General features: G+C 44.6%; 1 protein-coding gene across 8 annotated transcripts in view; it reads right to left on the bottom strand.

Annotated features, from left to right (window-relative positions):
* Positions 1-1,501: 1,501 nt before the first annotated feature.
* The window catches only part of casz1 (castor zinc finger 1), a 150,948-nt gene continuing 131,677 nt past the window's right edge, over positions 1,502-20,772 (bottom strand). For 6 of the 8 annotated variants that reach the window (XM_058083441.2, XM_058083442.2, XM_058083439.2 and 3 more), the window contains 14 exons: positions 18,683-18,847; positions 17,267-17,439; positions 16,135-16,979; positions 13,364-13,496; positions 13,022-13,085; positions 12,103-12,266; positions 11,701-11,823; positions 11,307-11,627; positions 10,708-10,906; positions 9,723-9,894; positions 7,656-7,804; positions 6,644-6,878; positions 5,814-6,176; positions 1,502-4,876 (listed from right to left, as the gene is read on the bottom strand). In XM_058083441.2, the coding sequence (XP_057939424.2) occupies positions 3,615-4,876; positions 5,814-6,176; positions 6,644-6,878; positions 7,656-7,804; positions 9,723-9,894; positions 10,708-10,906; positions 11,307-11,627; positions 11,701-11,823; positions 12,103-12,266; positions 13,022-13,085; positions 13,364-13,496; positions 16,135-16,979; positions 17,267-17,439; positions 18,683-18,847 (4,368 nt within the window). In that variant the 3' untranslated portion in view covers positions 1,502-3,614. The remainder of the gene's footprint in view (positions 4,877-5,813; positions 6,177-6,643; positions 6,879-7,655; positions 7,805-9,722; positions 9,895-10,707; positions 10,907-11,306; positions 11,628-11,700; positions 11,824-12,102; positions 12,267-13,021; positions 13,086-13,363; positions 13,497-16,134; positions 16,980-17,266; positions 17,440-18,682; positions 18,848-20,772) is intronic. The other 2 variants (XM_058083444.2, XM_078798334.1) reach the window with 1 other exon arrangement.

The raw sequence follows: 20,772 nt of genomic DNA on the forward strand, positions 1-20,772 counted from the left end.
TAAAGCACATCAACGTGGAAGCCGTAATAGATGCTAAAACACAAGGTGGCTGGCGGCACTTGACTTGCTCTACGCTGGTATAAAGAGTTTGCTTGCTAAATACAATTACTATAGCACCATCCAGTGGTCGTAGTTCGAACATCACTTTTATTGAAAATGCAGCTTATTTTTATACTCCTATAAAATTATCTCGAGGACTGGATTAAACCCATCTGCGGGCCTGATCCGGCCCACTGGCCGTATGTTTGACACCCCTGTCCTAGTCCATGCATTTGTCACGTCTGGCCTCGATTACTCTAACGTGCTGATTTCTGGTTTTCCAATGTCAGCTAGCTAACGATGACCCAAGTAGAGGTTGCGGCTGTTTGGAAGTCGCCCAGACAGAATCGGACAAGAGGTTTTTCCTTGCCCGGTTGGGGGCTCATATCGGGCGATGTCGTCATTTGTTGCCAGCATTGAGACTCATTTGCAACTAAGGGCTATTTAAATAAACTTGACTAACTTTACCTGGCCTGCTCTCAAACAGGAAATATTATTGTCTTGTAACCCCACAAGATGTTATGACATAAGAAACACACGAGTACTTTTAAGGTATAGCCTTTCATTTAAACGTTTATCCTTTGGGCAGAAGCCCGCATAGGATTCAGAGGTCGTTTCCGTCTGGTTGTTGTGTAATGTCATTTTCGTGTTTATCAATTTATCTGGTTGATTATGTACAGGATGCCAGCTGGTGGGCAGATGGTAACGTCTTTTATTTTCTTTTTTTTTCTTTTTTATTGGGAAAAAACATCAGAAGCAAGCGAAGGAGGAAGGACGGGAACATCTGCAGACGAGGGGACAGACACGAACCTGGCGTACTGTTGACTACCTCACGGTGACATGTTGGACCGAGAGCGGAGCCCGGCGTGTGCCTCACAGTACATAGACCACGTAAATAGACACAGACTGACTTGTTAGCAGTAGTGGCCCTTTAAATCTCAACGGTCCTCGACTACGATACCCTTTTGATGGCTGACCATCCAATACAACAAATTCAGTTCTAAAAGTCATGGATGAAATGGATGAAAGCGTGCTTTGCTTTTGTGTTTGTGACGCAGAAAAGTAGTCAATATGATCACCATAAAAGTTGAAAAACATATTATTACACAATTGAGTTCAATCTGCTATTTACATGAAAGATGAGTTTTTGGGGAGGTGTGGGAGGGCCTTCAACCTCCTGTTATTCTTTTTGAAAAAAAGAAAAAATGTCCCAGATGGATTTATACTGGAACAAAGCAGGGCACAAGGTTGTGTAATATGAATTGAATCTGTGAGCAGCTGGGACAAAGCCTCCGGCGCGGATTTTTTTTACTCTCTCTCACACACACACACACACACATTTCAGCCAATGACAGGAAAAAAGGGTAGCAATTGCACTGCTACGACCTTTAACCCTGCCTTTCCCCCCTCAACATGCCACCCAAAACGTCCCGAGAAGTTCCACATCACTCCATGTACAGTGTCATCATTATAATTATACTTTCTTTATTTCCAACTTTTTACAAATCCTGCAATTTTACAGCCACACACATACACGCGTAGAAACTAATTTCAAGTGATTATTGTCTCCCAGCTCCTACAGTTGTGTCAGCAACAGGAAAAAATGACAAACAAATGGAGGAAAATCTCTTGCTTTGCGAGATAGTCCCGGGAGACAGTCTGTGAACGAGACGAGCCCACAGCAAACTACAATTAGAAACCAAAAAATGCCAATTCATGAGGGAAAAAAAAGCACACAGAAATGACAAATGAATACAACAAATAATTAAATAAAAGAGACACATTAATGCATGAATTCCAATCCGTGTGTTTGAGCTTTGACATTGTAGAAATGCTCATTCATGGTAGCACGCACACAAGCAAACTATCATTTGTATTCTTGCCTTTTTATTTCTTCTTTTCCTTCTTATGGTTTTCATCTTAAAATGTACTCAAAGAGCATTTTGTTCTCGTGTTTTTTTTTGTTTTTAACAGAGGAAAATACTGTACAACCTCTTGTTTTTTTTTTCTCAAAACAATGTGGAGCAAAATCATCTACACACATCATTATTCCCTATATGATGAATATTTATTTCCAATGCCAAGCTCAGGAGATAATTTATGACCAGTGTGTCCACTCCACCGTCATACATATTTGTTCAATATAAACCAGAGTGACAGATTCATAATTTAGCACTACAATAAGAGCATCGCTATCAAGTTTCAAAATGAAAATCACAGTCCTTATTAGTGTTTCTTGCACGCTTGCCATTTAAACCGGCACGTCCAAAAAAAAAAAAAGCAAGCAAACAAACCAAAAATAAATCACAGAACCACATTTTCACACTAACATCTATTTGTGCATGAAAGCAAAGTCAACTAAAACAACAATCTTTTAAAGCAAATTCCCTGTTAAAAGATATATATCACATATATTTTTTGTTAATCCCCGGTAAAAATGGAACTAAAAAGTGCAATAACACCCTAAAAATTCTCATTTTTGGAAGGTCACATAAATATTAAATAAAAAGCGTGACAACAGGAGCTCAACCATGTGACAGTGAGCCAAAACAAAACCAACGCCGTTTGAGGCAGTTTTGGTTCTGTACATGTTTTCAACATTAAATACACTCCCTGACACTCTGGGGAGGTAACCCCCCCCACACACCCCTTCCCCCACGCCTTCCCACCCCAGCTACATCTAATCATCCCCCCTTCCATGAATCAGCTTATGGATGATATGCTTCTCACTGACAGCAACAAAACAAGAAAATGCAAAATAAAATAGTAACAAAAATAAAGACAAGTCGTCCACCGCCATCGTCCACGCCTCATGGTCAGCTAGTATAAAAGTGCATGATCCACACACAGAGTTCAATTCCACCGCCAAAGTGGGTGGCCGTATTTTGGGAGGGGGGGGGGATTTAAATTACACAGGCTGCTTTTTTTTTTTTTGGTGGCTTCACTAGCAGAAAGTCACGAGAGAGGAGGATGAGCCCAAGCAGACACTTCCTGTCGAGATCCACAGTCCGATGCCCCTCCCTCCCGGGGCTTCATCATCATATTACTAAGCATAATTAATAGAGAAAAAAGCAAACGTCTGAACAAATCCTGTTTCTCCTTAGTGATTCATTTCCCTTTTTTTTTCTTTTTCAAAATGTGCACTCGGCCCTTCAGTTCATGTTGCAAAGTTCCTTTTCTATGATCACACACACGTACATAGATAGTTATATAGTGAGATTTCTTGGTTTTTTCCCACACAAAAACGTGAAAAATAAAAATAGTAATAAATTAAGGTCAAACATGCACGCACACAAAAGACTGATGTGTAGTAAAATGCTTTACATTGCCCCCCCTCCCCCCGCCCCCCCGTGTAAACCGGGGTCTAATTCCGTGTGTCTCTGTTCCAATTTTTTAATGCATAATTGAATTCATAATTGGTTGGTCATCTTGTAAACATCATCATAAATAATTTTTGGGCCATCATGATTTTTTTTTCTTTTTGTACAGTATTCTCCTCGCTGCCGTTGTTTCAATGTCACGTGAAGGAGACCATTTTCATTCTTCCTACAGCCGGTCCCTTCCTAGGTTTGCCTTCATGGGTCGCCATGTTGTTTTTCCGATTGGGAAGTGTCAGTGTGGTTAACGGAAGCATCAAAATCCCCCCTGCTGTCCTTCTCCCCATCAGGCTCTGCCATTGAATCGTTTGAGTCTGTGTTGAGATCATCCTCCACCTCCTCCTCCTCATCCTCCTCCTCGTCTTCCTCCTCGGCCTGCACCTCCTCCTCGGGCGACATGTCATCCTCGGCCTCCCCGGATGTTCCGGTGGTGTCATCCTGAGCTGCCAGAACCCCCATTGGCGGAGTGGCACAGTGGTTGGGTGTGCGCCGCGCCGCCTCCTGCAGCTTCTTGCTGAGGTCCAGAGAGTCGTTGAGACCCAGGCCGGCAGCGTTCTTGAGGAAGAAGAGGGAGCTGCTGGTGTCCGTGCCCAGATTGAGGGAGCCATCCAGGCTGATGGAGGGTGGATACGTGTGGTTGTACTCGGACCCAACGCTGCCTGTGGAGTAGAGCATGGAGTGGGCGCTGCTGTTCATGCTGTGGGTCAGGCTGTGGAGGCCGGCGGGTGAAGACGTATTGAGACCCATAGAAGTTTGGGGGACTGCAGAGGAGGCCAGGTGGTGCGCCCCCTCCTGTTTGGGCGATACAGATGGCAGCTCGCCTCGCTCCTGCTTCTCATGCTTGCGCTTGTGGGAGTCCATCTGGGACATTCCCACCACAGTGTGCTTACATTCGGGGAAGGTGCAGTGAAAGTGGGAACACTTGAGCTTATACTTGCAGTCGGCGACCTCGCAGTCGGCGCTGGAGCTGAACTGACAAAAGCCGGCGGCGCTGATCACGTCCTGCTTTCCGTGATGCTTGCGGTGTGCCGTCACCTTGGTGCTGTCGGTGCAGCGGAAGCCACAGCGCAGGCAGTGGAAGTGGGTGCTGTTGCCCGAGAACTGGCAATCGGGGAAGTTGCAGCTGAGTGTGGACTTGAACCTCTTGAAGTCGTCCAGGACCAGGTTGTCCACGCGGTCGTGGTGTTGGGCGTGCTTGTACATGTGTGTGCGGCCGCAGAACTTGTAGCCGCAGTTCTCACGGGTGCAGTGGTAGTGGGTCACCTTCAGGGAGAACTGGCAGCCCGAGTCCTTGCAGTTCTCATACAGGTCGTAGCGACGGAAGCCTTCCAGCATCATTCCCTCATCCAGCATCTTGCGTGAGGACGCGGTCTTGCGCCGCTTCCCGAACGGAGACATGTCCTCAATGATCCAGAAGCGCTTCTTGGCTCCGGCGGCAGTGGGGATGGAGATAGTGTTTCCTGTAAGAAAGAACGAGAGGAAGCACATTAAAGTATAATCAGTTGCTTCTCAAAGTGAAAGCCACAAACTCCATAATCACATTGTGAGATGTTCCTGGGTGAAACACTAATGTCCAACCCTACTCAGCCAGAAGTGGTTTCCAGCTGAGTAAGCACAGAGAGCCACAGAATCCTACTCCTAATTCCCATAATGATTCAAAAAGGAGGCAAAAAGATAGATTGACTTTGGAACATGACACTTTTACGGGGTGTCTCCTGCCTCCAAACACAGACGGAATGGTGGGTCTTGACCAACCCTCTTATCTGCGTCTTATTTTACGAGAGGGCGCCAACCTTGTGGAACACCCTGGGGTCACTGCTAATGATGTGATCCCCTTTTGCAAGATGGGAAACAGCGTGCATCCATAAAAGCTGAGCCGTGATTAAAATAACTGGCTTGTTAATGGGAGATGAAGAAGGCCCCTCTTTTTAAAGGACAGACAAGTACGCTACACAAATATTAAGACAATGTCAGAATTCTTCATCTTCCCAAAACATTTGATATTTCTATTCTTGCAATTTAATACAAACAGGCCCTTTGCTGTTTATCTAGAGAACCAGCAAGGCCCTTAGGGTGAACCCTAGAAGATCCTAGGTGGCTTCTCTCATCTTTCCAGTGTTGGATGGCTGGACTATTTCCATGACATGCTCCACAATCTAATCTAATGTCTTCCCTTTTTACTTCCCGTATGCAAGAGCATATCCATATGTCCCAATACTTCTACAGTATTTAGCTGTATGCATACACAAGCACTCTTAATGCATGCTGGAAAAGCCACTTTATTGTATAGTCTTTCCATTAAAGTACATTGAAATCTTAGCTGACACAGTTCAAGTCTGCACAGGACTCAATCGAGATTGACAGCCGCAGTGTCGGTTTGCTTTGGGATGTAAGTACCTGCAGCATCCTGCACTATAGGGACGTCATTTTTAACTGGAGACGGAGTGGCAATGATGGGGCTGAAAGCTGGTGTGTTGGTTGGCATGACAACACTCCGAGTGGCTCCCAAAGAGGCGCTGAGCAGAGAGTATGACAGACAAGATGGAGAAAGGAGGTATGGGAGCGAGGACAGGGGAGGTCGGAGAAGAGCAGGTGACAGGGATGTTGGCGGGGCCTGGAGGTCAGGCGGAGGAACGGAAGGAGGAGGAGGTGGTGGGAGTTGTGGTGGTGGGAGAGGAGCAGGAGAAGGTGAGGAAGGAGGTGCGGTTTGGGTGTCAGCAGGGGTGGTGGGAGCAGAGATGATGGTGGGGTAGCCTTGTCCTGGAAAGACAGGGTGACCAGAGGGGATGAAGGGAAGACGGGAGGAAAGGAGGAAACACACACACACATACACGTGGGGGGGCGGGGGTAAAAAGGGAAGACAAAGATAAGAGAATGGCACAAAATGAGGCCCATTCAAGACAAATAAGCATCAGCCAGAACAACAATGTGCCACCACACAGAGAAATGTGAAATCACAAGCAGAATCTCTTTATAAGGACTGTGACATCAAAGAGTTCTAAAGTGTAGAAAAGTAGACGCAAATCACCAAGGATGGTGGCAGGAAGTAAAAATTACACATTTTATGAAAATAACGAGCACACTGAAGCAGATTGTATCCGTAACTCATCACGTGGCGGCCTTGGCGCTGATTATATGTTATGAAATATGCGTCATGAGTGATGCGTGACAAGTTTTTGAGCAAGTCTCCATGAGACCTCCCGTGCGTCCCGGTAAGAACAACTCACCTGCTGGGGAGCCATCATTTCCCACGGGGGTGCTGGTGCAGCTGCGGTCCTGGTTAGAGGACTCAGAGGAGATGCCCAAAGGGCTTCCCCCGCCTCCCATGTAATCCACGTAATCATCTGCGTCGTCTACGGTGGCGGAGGAATAGCTGGACGTGATATCAGAGTGGGACGCCATGGGTCCTGACATCATGCCGGAAACATGCATCTTATCTGTCCTCTGGCCGAGTGGCACCACCTGCAAAAATGCCAACGTAAGATGTTATTTCAGCTATTTGAATTCATGCAGGTGTTGCCTTTTGGCAAACAGTCAAACATCGTTTTATGCTTCACCAGCATTTGAGTCATTAAAGGAGTAAAAGAACAAACAGAACCAGAAAAGTCACAGTGGAATCATCACAGTCGGCGTGGGCCACATTAAGACACACGCATCAAATGAATATGGCCTGAGAAGTGCTGCACACTTATGTCATCAATGTTTCATCTTATCTTATCTTATCTTAGTACGTATGTAGAAAGAGAGGAGATAACAGATAAACTCATTTGTATACTTCTTTATTTACTATTACATATATAGATTTTTACTATCTTCCTCGCTATATTATTTTCGTATGTATCATTTTCAACTGTGATGTGTTTTTGTTTTCAGTACTTCTAATAAAAAAAAATCTTGTTGGCTAAATGTTTACAGTTTTTCGACTGTATAATTATACTTATTTACGTGTTTCTTTTTAACAATGATGTTCTATATTGACTTCAAAATACATCCAAATTATGTCCTGGAAGCTGGACTCACAATATGTATGCAAGCTCTACCAGTGTATACTTTAAAGCAGTGAATTTGGGAGTAAAAATCAATTATAAAAACACGTTGAAGCACATTCAAGAGATAAAAAGGTCACGCAGTACGGCTGTTAGTGGTAAGGGTGTGAGTCAGTCACTTGGCACCGGCTTGTGCTTGACAAATTTTTACGTAATTACTCCTTTGTGAACGTTCCGTTCTGTTTCATTGTACCTGGGATGGGACTCGATCAAAATTCTTCCCGAGCATCCGCCTCATGTGTTTGCGTGCATGTGAGGTCATCTGGTGCTTGAGCAGGAAGGAGAACTGGCAGCCCTCGCGGATGCAGTGAAAGTGGCTGTTGACTTGGTTATATTTACAACCTGGCACAACGGACAAAAACAACAACAGTCAGGAAGACGTTGGAGAGCCTGCCTTCCCAAAGTACAACAATTATCACAGGGGTACGTCTGTTCAATATTTCAAGTAAATGAAGATCAAACGGTTTATGTTTATGAAGTGCACAAGCAGGGGGTACATGGCGTCAGTCAAACGCATGAAGGGGTAACCACGGTTCTAGAGAGTAATACGCTAAAAGGCCAAATATTACCAGTGCGACAGGGGTTACTCTGATTAGATCAGCCAAAGTGCAATATTTTGACTTGTTTAATTTTGTGATATAGCTGTGACACAAGTGAGGGTGCACGTAGGAGGAATATTAGATCACTGGGGTGCCACACTGAGCAAGTCAAGGCTTCTGTGCACTAAACCTGTGGAGCTCTTTTATTACACTGACATGCTTTATTCAATTAGGAATTTACATAAATAAATTCTCATTTTCAGGGAGCGAATAATGCACACACACCCCTGCCAGCCAAAGTAAATACACAATTATTGCCGTATTAAATTCATTTTTCCAAGTGTCTGCATTGTTGTTTGCTTTTGTTCCCTTTTTGAAGCGCAGCCTGTGACATCTTGTTCTACTCTTTTCCTGTTTTTAAGCTCTAATTGCTTTATGATTTCAAAATGAAATGAATGTTCTGTTTTGAGCCACTTAATCAAATACTCTTATATAAAGGCAGGCAGAAATAATTGAGTAACATGCTGGGCAGGTGCTAGCATGTCAGTAACCATGGCAGCCGGGTTTAAGAGCACCATACGTCGTGTGTGTCGTCAAACAGCGCACACACACACACACACACACACACACACACAGTGCGTCTTAAACAGGCCAAGTTGAGCAAATAACAGTAACCCCCGTGACACAGTGTGCCTGGTGACATCCAAGCTCGGTAAGACCATCAGCTGTGTTCAGTTTAATGCCGCTGCCATGGATACTGGCAAGCCATCAATTCTTTATGACTGGAGTGTTAGCCATGTTAATCCTCTCTGTTCCCCCCACTCACCCGCACCACCCCCACTCCACCCAGGTTCAAACAATACACTTGGCAGATCAGGCTGGGGGCAAAAAACAGCTGTTTAGGGCTTGTTTTTGTTTGCTTTGTCTCAGCGTTGTGAAAAGCTTGTGTAACTGCCGTGAAAAAAAAGTATGACAAAACAGATCACTTTTAATTCATTTCTGTGAGATGGCAGCGGCGGCTGTGAGGCACAGCTTCCCAGCGCAAACAGGCTAAACCAGACAAGCCGGTTAATTAACAAACACAAACCTAATTGCTCATTTCTGACAGGGGCAAAAAGGAAGAAGAAAACAAAGCTGGATGCCCACTGACGTTACTGCTGCTACAGTCAGACTACCTTAGGGACCTGAGGTGTCTTTGTGAGAAGGAAAATAAAGAGGAGACACCCCCCCCCCCCCCCGGCAACATTACGCTTACATCTACATGTTTGACAATTGAACACACAAACAGAAGAGCTTGTTGGTCATAGATCAAGACGATGCAGAAAGAAAAGTTTAAAGCTTCAAGTTTTCAAGTTGAACTTAAAGAGTTTGGTTTGATCCATTTGAAGACGTAGCCCGTTTGCAAGGAGAAATTTGGGAGTTCTACATTCTTTAGATTTTTGTAATGTGTTTTTCAAAAGAAATGTTATTCCAAATGAATGTAATGGCTTGAACCAAGTTATAGATGGTTTGGTAGGGATCATAGAAAAGGGATAATTGCACCTTGGAATCAATGCTATCAATCAAAGTTGACCAATTGTTTTACTTACTGTTGTAACCACTTTACTAATTCACTTATTTCAAATCTTAAACTTATTTTTACACTTGTATGCCAGATTTGATAATAATAGATGATGACGGATTTTTGGGGAAATGAACAACTTCAAGTTGGGATGACATACCCAGCCGTCCACACTCCTCCCTCTTGGTGAAGTATTTGAAGCCGTTGGCGGCGCGGCGCTCGGCCTTCTCGTGCTTCTTGACGTGCCATGGCAGCTTGGTGGTGATGTTGGTCACAAAGAAGCAACCGGGCCGCAGACAATGATAGTGGCCTCGCATTCGGAACTCGCAATGCTGCCAGGGTGACACAGACAACATATGTTGGATTGCCGTGGATGATAAACAACTCTTCAGGAAGCGCAAACGACAAACTAGTGACAATGATGTCATTCCATTGCTTCCCAGTGTCCAATCAGATTGCTCCAATTTCATCCCCTATGCTCTCACAGCCTCGAGGGAGACGATTGGTATGTCATCTGGGGATCGCTAAGATATGTGATGATGTCATTCTGATTTCTCTAAAATTATTAATAATGACCCCCAGGGTCATGCCAAACATCTAAGAAAAGGACATTTTATTTCCAAGCCCCCCTTTTACACCACCATCTGTTGGTGAGTCCCACATCCCAAAGGACTCCCCCAAATGAGATCTGCTCAGTTGAGGAGATGGAGGCTAAGGGGAGGGGGGTGAAAACGGGCTGATTTTCGACACATTAATGACTTCATTGGAATGGTTTTCCAAATACGGGCTCATGAGAGCAGGCGGGGGCTGCCATTTAGGTTTCATTTAAGAAGCATTCCCCTGATTTTTGCCCTATTCAAGACAGCCTTGTTTACCGAGTCGGTGACAATGATTTATTGGGTAATATCAGCTAAATTGGCCTTTTCTGAGAGGAGAAGTCGGCAGTCAGAATGACATTATTGACATATAAACAGGCATTACTGGGGTGACTTGACTGTCTTTTTCGACAGAGATGGAAGATGCCGAGCAGCGCTTGTGAAAGCCTTGAGTCAAATCACCACAAACAGTGCTGTAATAGGCGGCATACTTCACGCTTGGAAAACACTCTACGTCAATGACAGCAGGTATCATCACAGTGCACTCACCTGGTTGGGACACAGACACTGCAGGGAGTAATAAGAGAACTGGTCACGGACGTTGACCAAGTTGTTGTTGGGGTTGATGTGGTCCAAGCAGTGGGACTCGGCCTTGCCAGATGTCTTGCACACGTACTTGCAGTTTCCAAACAAGCAGTGAAAGTGGAACTTGTTGGAGTATTTACAGTCTGTTGCCAGACAGGGATCACTGCATGAATGACAAATACAGATGCGTTTAAAAAGTCATCCGTTTGCAAAGTGGGAGATATTAATTGAGTAGGATTTTTGACAAACAACCATTCCCACCCGCGTTCATACCTATGGACAATTTGGAGTGGCCAATGAAGCTAGCATGTTTTTGGAATGGGGGAGGAAAGAAAAAAAGCAAAGGGGAGAACATGCAAACTCCACACAGAGATGCCCAAGTGGAGACTTGAACTCTTTAGCCTACATGCTGACCACTTGATCACCGTCTACATGAATTTTTTTTCATTTTGCCGCGGGACATGATTATTTGAAAATGTGAACATGCAGCGTTGTGTGCATGTAATCGATGAGTGAATGTCAAATTTCCTACAAAATTCTATGGTCACAAACGTATGCCGTACTTTTCCTGGAATTGCAGAAAACCAGGCTTGACTTGAGGCTTAGCATTCTCCAGCGAGGTGGTGGCCAAAGGGGAGTTGGCGGGCAGGTTGGGCATGGAGGCTGGCATCTGGGGGATGCTGCCGGTCAGCTGCTTCCAGGCCAGAAGGGAAGGAGGAGGGGAGCTGTAGCCACCGGAGGGGGGGAGGTGAGCCACATCCACGGAGGGGTTGTTGGTCATGGAGACGGGTGCAGCAGGCCGCATAGGACCTCCCTCGCCAGACACCTTGCCCTCACTGAACGGAGGCTCAGACTTGACTTTCAGAGTAGCTCTGAGGTGAAAACTACAAACAACACAGGTGCTTGTTTCAGTGTGATGAGCAAAGCTGGCTACAAACAAAGTGCTGCGGACCCTACTTGGCATGCTTTACAGCTCCATCCACTGTACTGAAGAGAGCGCCACAGTCTTCTACCAGACAGTGAAAGTGAACTTTCTGCAGGAAGTCACACTGCGCCTCACAGAAGTCATCTGTGTCAAATCTTAGACAGAAAGGAAACATTGTGACGTTTCAACAAATAAAACAACAACTCATGTGACAAATCATTTCGAATTCACGTCATGAAAACATTTCAGGGGGTTTCCAGTGAGTAGCAGTGGCTTTACTAAGTTCAGACATTTATATGTCCAAATACAGTTCTCTAGATTCATGCACCAAAGTCTGTCATCTTGAATTAATTCTATTTAAAATTCTTTCTAGAATTTATTCTAGACGCTTAAAAAGAACTTCATTCTTCACTTGTACAAGTCTTTCTTTTTACCTGCGGAGGTAAGTCCTCCAGATCTCACTGGGTTTGTCTACCAGGGGTCTCTTCAGAACTCGGTTGAGGTACTGGGCTGCCTCGGAGGTATCCCCGCCCTGGCCGGCATCCAGCTCCGTCTTCAGGTGCATGGCGTTGAAGAGGGCGGGGTTTACCTGTGACATCTACAAAAGTAAAAAAACAGCAGGTCTTCAATATGTTCATCTGCTTTTTGCTGGGGCGGGGGCCACAGACGGCTGCCAAGCCTTCTATGACCCACGATTAACCCTTTAATGCGATGCGGGGGCTTGAATCCACCTCCAATAACCAACATGACTCTCCATGAAACTCCTTGGCTTTATTGAAAGTAAGAAAAGTCCATGGCTCCTGAGGAGATGGTAAGAATGATGGCATCGAGAAAAATGTATAGGGAAGGAGGTTGACTGTGGGTAAAAGAAATGGGGGGCTGACCTGACATTAATGTGATGGAAAGCATTGTCCATTTTAATCTTTACAAAACACACATCTAAATTTCCATAGACTAACCTTTGGACTTGTTAAAAAAATGAGAGGAGCGCCTCCCTCTTTGTTCTACTGCTGTTTTTAATCATATCATTGACAAACTGCGTGGATAAGTGCATAGCCAGACAGGACGCAGAGAAAAAAACATAAAGGCGGAGAAAAAAAATGAACCCCCGAGTTCAAAACAACTCATCAAAAAACAAACATCACTATATGTCTGGCCCAACAGCCAGCTACTATACTTCATTATATTAATTTGTGCGAGGTGCGATGAAAATTACACCGTGTGAAAAATGGCTGGAAAATTTAAATGATACAAACTCATCTTATTAGCGGTGAAACATTAAAAAACAAACAGGCCCCTCCGTGTGCTGCTAATTTGTCTTGGGATGAAAGGGCTTTGATAGATGGATCTTACCTTATTCATAAGCGAGGATAAAAGAGATGCATTCCCTGGTATAGCGTGTCCATTTGATTCATTACTGGAACAAGGAAAATGAACAATGTTTAGTAAAGATTTGCATGAGAACAGTAAATATTACTATTTATCATGGAAGGTGTGCCGGTGTAATGAAGATGAAAATGCTGTCTTGTTAAAAAAATAGAAAGACTGCGAGGTGAAGGTTTACACCAACATCCTTCTCCGACAAAAATGGAGAAATACATGGAGGATTGGAATGAATGAGTGTGTTTTGATAAATAATCTTGTCGACAACTCAATCAGTCACAGTGCAGCAAAAACACTTCCAGCTCCGTGTACCTGCTGTCTTTCTTGCTCAGGTCCAAACTCTGCTCCTGTGTGGAGTCCTGGGAGGTCCCTGACGTGGTGTCCAGTGGTTCCTGCTTCACTTGAACCAGATTAAACTGGTTGACGGAGGCCGGCTGCCCGCTCCCTGAGGATAAACCAGACAAGAGGAACAATAACTTGATTGTTAGTCAGCACTATTATCCTATGTGACGAGATACAATCTGACTCAAAAAGTCCTTTGAGTGATAATGATTGTGAAATGATGTCAAACCGTCAAGCTTTTTAAATGGTGATGAAGAGGCGGACGATATGAGGGAAAAACACTCCTTTTTCTTCAGCACTTGTCACAACTCATTTGCAGAGCTCCCTCTTAACTGGTCATTAAGTGAGATGCTAATGCTGAGGGAAAGTGGCAGCCTCAGATTGGACACCCCCTCCCTCCCTGGCTTCTCGTTGGCCTGGCGACACGCTGCAGCCCATGCCGCTGAGCGTACACACCAGGATTAGGAGTGCGATGTCGGTCAGATTGGAGATGACAGCCAATCAGATGGGTTCTACCTTTCAATTGCATTTCCATCCAAATAAGTATTTGGAGACCTCTGCATGAGAGGAGCGGCCAGATAAAAGCCTTGCTTTCAATGTGTGAAAGTGCAGAGATCTCTGTTAAGTCCATTTGCTTTCAATCTTATTAATGAAAATAATACATAAATAAATGAATCTGCATTTTCATATCATCCACATTGACGTCTTTTTGTGTAAAAATAAAAATACAAATAAATGCCACCTCTCTAAAACTGTTTTCTTATGGGCCCATGCACTGTGAGGAAGTACCAAAGAATACAAACAGTACTGAAAACAAAGAGTAGGGGGGCACTGCAGGGTACAAATGCTGACAGGAAGGTGAGTGCTCTCTCTCCCAATCCCCGAGGGATTAAAATATTAATTTGTCCCGGGGCAATGCAGACAAGCCAAGTCTTTTGGGAGATAGTAAGTGGTGTTTTATCTTCAAAAATGGGAGCACTGAAGGCCTGGGCCTAACCTCCCAATGACGCAGCCACCAAAAGCTGAAGCTGGCTGTTTGGTGCGGTGAAGAATCTGTTGTTAAGGAATTGGGGGTTTGCGTTGAGGGATTGTGACAGGCAAGGTCACGGGCAGCCAAGTGTACGCCCTTGGCCCCCATCCTGGTGAGGCCAATAGCCTTCTTTTACTGCTGGGGAGAAAACAAGACAAATGTACGTGAGCGGGAGAACGCAACCGTGATCCACCCGCCCCCTCCCTCCTTCCACTTCATGCTACAAGATGACCCAGAGACATATCAGGCAGAATAGAAGTAGAAGGGCTAGTCTTGGGCCTTGTCAGCTAAAAGCTCGGAGATGGGCAAGTGTCAATGTCAGTTCAGCTTGACAATGGCTGTGGTTGGAGGGCTTTGTTGTTGATGGGGGGGTGGCACTTGGGAAAAAAAACGCAGTCTTAATTTTATATCTATATACTTTGAGGTCACCGAGAGCTTGCAAAGTCCGGCCTTCCCCACCCCCAACCTGATCAGAGCACACCCAAAATTAACTAGTCATGTCACTGACAATTAAATCAGCTGAAATGAGAGGCGACTACAGAGGAAGCCATCCGCTATGTGATCCGCACATGATCAGCATGCACATTAAAGAATTCCTTCTGAATCTCAGAGGATGCATTGGCTGTTCAGGGTGTTTCTTCTTTTTTCTTCCCAAAGAGGGAGTACAAATGAGTTTGACTCAAAGCATCGTCTTTCTGGAAATTATCCAGGAATAATGTACAAGCATGTAATTGCTCGGGATAAGATACCAAGCTTGCGAAAGATCATTTGTACTGTGTGTCTAATTAGTAAACCTTTCATATGCTTGAATCTGCGGGCAAAACACATACGGGTAAATTAGAGGGAACCATTAATTAAAAACAGGGAAAGTGAAAGAAAAACATGAGCACTGTAATAAAAGCACCGTTAAAGAGTCACAATGAAAATAGCCACAAGGAGCATTGACTTTTTTGACTGAGAAGCTAAAACCACTTCCTCCTACCTTTTAGCCATAAATGTCCTGTTTGCACATTGATGAAACAAATACGAGAATCAAAACCACAGCTACCCCCCCCCCCCATCCTGTATCTGCACTCAGTCTTACACTATATGTTAAATATACATCACATGTGGGAGTTCATTTCAAAAAGCACAGATCTGCTATGAGGGGGCGGTGAAGGCACCATCTGTGTAGGCGCGGCCTAAGCAGGGGCCCCTTCCCAGCAAGTGTGACTACCTGCTGGAAGCACAGAGGTGGAGCTCAGCCTGACAGCTTGGGCTGGGCTCAGCACCCCAGAGTACGTGGCCCAACGCTCCCCCAGGACCTTACTCCGGGAACACCATACGAGTTATAATCCTTCCAGTCCCAACATCTGGAGGCGCCCTCCCTTGCGGACCCCTATCTCAATTTGCACCCCACCTGCTCCACATCATCTCAGGAGGTCCAATATGGGAGCAGTCTAGACTCTACCGTCCATTATCTGTTAAATGCTTGAATCAGTCAGGTATGTGAGGCAGAACTTCATAAAACATAAAAAATGAATCATGATATTAAATAAATATTAATATTTGTTCATTGAACTGTGTTGTAAATGTACTTTTTGAATGACTACATAAAAATCACTGGATTCATTCACATTTCCTGATGAATGAAGCTCTTCCGTATTGGTGACTACTTTAAATGCTGAAGTCAAGCTGGGTTAATGACGGTCCAAACGTTGGAGTGACCCACCTGCGTCTGGCCCATTGGAAGGCTTGAGAGCAGCTGCAGCCAGCCTGGCCATCATGGGCGATATCAGACCTTTACTGGCTGAGATCTTTTCCATAATGGAGGAAGTGGCAAAGGAGGTCGGGGTAGACGCCATGGCTCCGTCTGCCCCCGCCGTGGAGTCGGTGGGCATGGAGTGGGCCCCAGATGAGACGGCCGATACCAGGCCAGCTGCCTGTGGAGGAGGCTGGAGAGGCAGCCTTGGTATCAGGGGGAAGAAAGGGCTCGAGGCGGCCATGGTGCTGTTGGACAGAGCAAGGGCCACCGGCATGTTGCTGGGCAGGGCCTGGGACAGCAGGCTAGACATGCGCTGACCCACAGCGGGCAGCGAGGGCTTGAGGGTAAGGCCTGCCGACGTGGAAGAGGAGACAGCAGTAGTGGGGGTCGCCATCAGGTGGGATACAGTGGTGGACTGCTGGGTGGTAGGCGAGGCACTCAGGCTGGAGTTCTTGCTGCTGATGGCCGAGAAGTCCATAAGGTCATCATTGCTGGATTCCTCCGGTTCATCCTTCGGTGCCAGGAAGGTGGATGAGAGGCCCATCACGCCAGAGGAGCGGATATGTCGGCGCTCGTGCTTGCGCTTATGGGAGGTCATCTGGCTGGTAGAGGTGAAGGTGAAGCCGCAGCCCGAGCGGATGCAGTGGAAGTGGTTTGTCGCTTTGCTGTACACGCAGCCCTCATACTTGCACTCCTCATACTTGTAGAACTTCTTGAAGCCATCTTTGGCATAGGCGTCATCCTTGATATGGTAGCTCTTGTGCTTCTCAATGTCACACTTGTTCTTGAAGGTGAATGTGCATCCGGGGCGCCTGAGGAAAGAACATAAGACAAGGTTAGATGTTCTGTTAAATAGATGCATCTGTGTACCTGCGTGCTTTTGGGGGTGTACAAAATTCAAATACTTGACATTGGCGGGGTGATAAGAGAAGCAGCAGCCACCACCAGCCGGAGGAAGACTTGACAGTTTTCAGAGTTCATCTTATGTAAGATGACCCGTTCGAACTTAAGATTCTGCTTGTATATGTTATTGTGTGAAATGGAAAGCAATTGAAACAAACGCATTTATATTATTTCTTATTTATTCACAGAACTTCACCTGCAGTGGAAGTGTGTCGTTTTCTGGCCATAAAACTGGCACCCGACTGTGCCGCAGTCCTCGGTCGCACGGAACCTCTGGAAGCCGTCATTAATCAGTTGGGCGTTCTTTTTGTGGAAGTTTTCGTGGGTCATAACATCGGATGTGCTGGTGTACACCTTGCTACAGCCCACCTGCCAAGCAGAGACAAAGCGCAGCTCAGAGGGTTTTCATTTTGTGAGAATCGTCCAAGAAGCTACTTTGTGTGGTTATGAAAATGGCCAGGAAATGGTTTTCAAGTTCAACATTTAATTTGTGGTTTGCTATTGAAAGCGATGCTGCTCTAAACTAAAGGCACCTGAAACTAGAGTACTTTCCTCTCACATTTGAAGGATGAGGTTGCCACAAATTTACTGTAACGCTCTTTCTGGGGTGAGGAAAGTGGAACATGGCGCTCTCACGTTGACTCCTCGGGGCTAACAGGAGAGGGCAGGCGACGTTTGAATCAGCACGTACAACATCCCTGGCGTTTCTCACCGCAACAAACCGGGCAGCTTCTCCATATTGAGTCAAACAATGAATAAAATGCCACTCTGTCGCTAAATCAGAAATGCTGATGCCAACATCTGCAGCTCCTCAGCACTGTTAAAACAAGAACTGAAATGTCCAAATAACAATGACATTGTTAGAGGAGGCTGAAAAAAGAGTCTGTCTCAAGCACCTCCTCCACTCCGGTGCTGCTGCCCCGCTGGCGCTTAGCAAAACGACATGCTGAAATTAAGCAGATGTGCTTAAAAAAATGGTGGATAATCTTTAACTGTCTGCTTGGTACTAAAACATGAAAAATGTGTATGTTTATATAAACACCTCAGTGAATTTCACCCATGCCAATTAAGGAGCGAGAGAGTGAAGAAGTGTGAGCAGCATCGATTTTCATCTTTAACCTTTAATTCTTTCATTTACTTCTGACAAAGGTCCTTTTACTACTACTTTTGGTATGGATGGAAAAAATGTGAGCCTTAAACCCAAATGGGATGTTTGAATATATAACTAATAATAAGATATTTATTAAATGTTAATGTATTATATGCAACATATGTACAATTTTGATATATAAGTGGCTACTTTTTTACTTTGAACTTTGAACCCTATGGCTTTTACAGCGGCAGCTAATCACAAGCTACCAGCGCACTCGCAACAATCGCAGAATATATATAAGTAATAATAGTATAACAATATAATAGTCTGTAATAATAGTCTATAATAGTCGAGTACTAAACTCAACAGATATATCTAAAAATATACAAACATGCAGCAATGCACGTTTGAAATGTTTAAACACTTTCAAAATGTAACTAATATCTGGTCAGGTTCACATCCGGCCAAACGAGTGTTTGCAAGTGTGTGTTTGCGGGTGTTTTCTTGTTCTGGTTGTACCTGCATGCAGTGGTAATGTGTACTTTTGCCATTGAGGTGGCAGCCATGGTAGTACACACTGCAGTCATCCAGAGGACTGAAGCGCATGAAACCGTGCTGCAGGGAGTTGTCTCTCTTCTTGTGCATGTTGTAGTGCCTGATTACATCCTGCTTACTGGTAAACCTCTGCAAAAAAATACAAGGGTGGGGGGTGGGGTGAAGGACGTAAGACAACAAGGTTATTTTAAACCAGTCACAAAATCAGCAACTATCTCTGTGGAAACGGCAGCGGCAACGCATAGAGGTCAATTGGCGTTTGGATGACTAATGTGGGAAGGAATGGCCATTTTCTTAACCCAGCTGTTGTGTTTGCTTATGGTGTAGTATATGTACGTACGTATGTACTTTGTCTGCTTATGTAAGCAAATGTAATATGATCTCAAAAGTGTGTGATGTTTCTGGCTTTAGAAAATGATGATCGAATGACAACAATATATTGTAGTAGAAATAAAATAAACAAGAAGAATATTGACACGGGGCGTTCAAAAGATTTACTTTACACCTAACATTTGTCTTCAAGATATGTGCAAAATTAGATCAAAAAGATGGCATATTTGGTGTATAAAAAGTTAATATTGCAACACTGGAAAAATTAAAATGCCACAGATTTAGAAAAATAGAAATCATTATTGGCATATTATTTCAGTGTGGTGAAATTTATCTCAGCAGACAATAATAAAGATAATAAACAGCCTATCCGACCAATTGAAACCAATCCATTGCTATTTGCCCACATGTTCACTTGGTTGTAATTTTGTGGGTATGATTTGAGTGTCATGTGCTGTTGTGGTATTATTATTATTATTATTATGTTTTGGATAATGTACGTATCTTGTTGCCCTTTGGACTATTTAAACAATGACAAATATGACTGCATGTAGATGATTAATCAGAGGTGCACATAGCGGGAAAGGGTGACGAACAAACCAAAAAATACATTTTTTTCCTTTCAGTTTGCAGATAGGGTTTCACTTAGAATTGTGGTAGCGTAATTCCTGAACACTTGCTGTTGTTTATGATGAGTGCATGTGCTAAGAGACCTCGCATCTAAAATGTCTAAATAAACGATCCCTCCCACATGCAGCAGTTAGAAAGCAGAAAAGGGATTCCTGTGGGACTCGCAGCAACCAAATCTGCTGTAATTGGCCTTAAGCTGATGTAAGAGAAACTGTAACGGGAGACGTGCAAATCAATGAGACACTTCTGTCTTCAATCTATATTCATCTCCAGTTGAGGGAGAAAACATCAGAAAGAAGCATTTTGAAAAGCAACTAATTGCTGCACGAAGTAGGCTAATTGCTTTGTGTCGTGTGTTCCACCCCCCCCCCCCCAAATAAAAAGCAGCTTTTCGTAGCTCTTGGCCCGTTTCCCGTCGCCTATCATTGAAGATGTTTGACTCCTTTAAGAGTAAACACTTAATTAGGATCTCAGTATTCTGCTCATTTATAATTTTCCAGGAAAAAAAAGGCCTGCTCACGTCTGAGCATCATGCCAATGCCAAGCGGAAGATGAGCGGCAGTATATTCGATCCATCAGGCTGTCCAAAATAGGCCACAGAGAGAGCTGACTGGTAAAAAGATCTCATTTTCAGTTGAGTGGTGATGAAGGTTGGGAGCCACTTGCTACAATTTATTTTAGGATTCCCACTAGTGTGGCAAGATGCACACGCTGTCCCTCATGTACAAGCCCATGAAAGGAGAATGTTAAGACTCAGCCAGTGGGCCAGAGGCTGGCAGTGGGGTAATATTCCAGGAGTGTGTGTCATGTAACATTTCATGAGTTATCACTCCGAAAGGAACTGCTCATCACCGCTTGCCTGTTTTTTTTCCCTTTCGGGGAATTGACACCAACAGAGCTGCCTTGCAGAAAATATTTGTGCAGAAGCAGTGGAGAAATGCGGATCACAGCGTGGAAATTGCCGTGATAACCCGAACGAACGTTCTAAATGATGACATGAAATGATTTTCCTTTCTATTCCTCCCAGAGTGCTTCTCATCAGACTGTGAAGCAGAAAACTGAAAGCTTGGATCTGTAATGCTTTCCACCTCATA

This window comes from Doryrhamphus excisus, linkage group LG17 (genome assembly GCF_037039965.1).
Source record: "Doryrhamphus excisus strain RoL-2023G ecotype Guam linkage group LG17, RoL_Dexc_Guam_v1.1, whole genome shotgun sequence".
NCBI classification, from domain to species: domain Eukaryota; kingdom Metazoa; phylum Chordata; class Actinopteri; order Syngnathiformes; family Syngnathidae; genus Doryrhamphus; species Doryrhamphus excisus.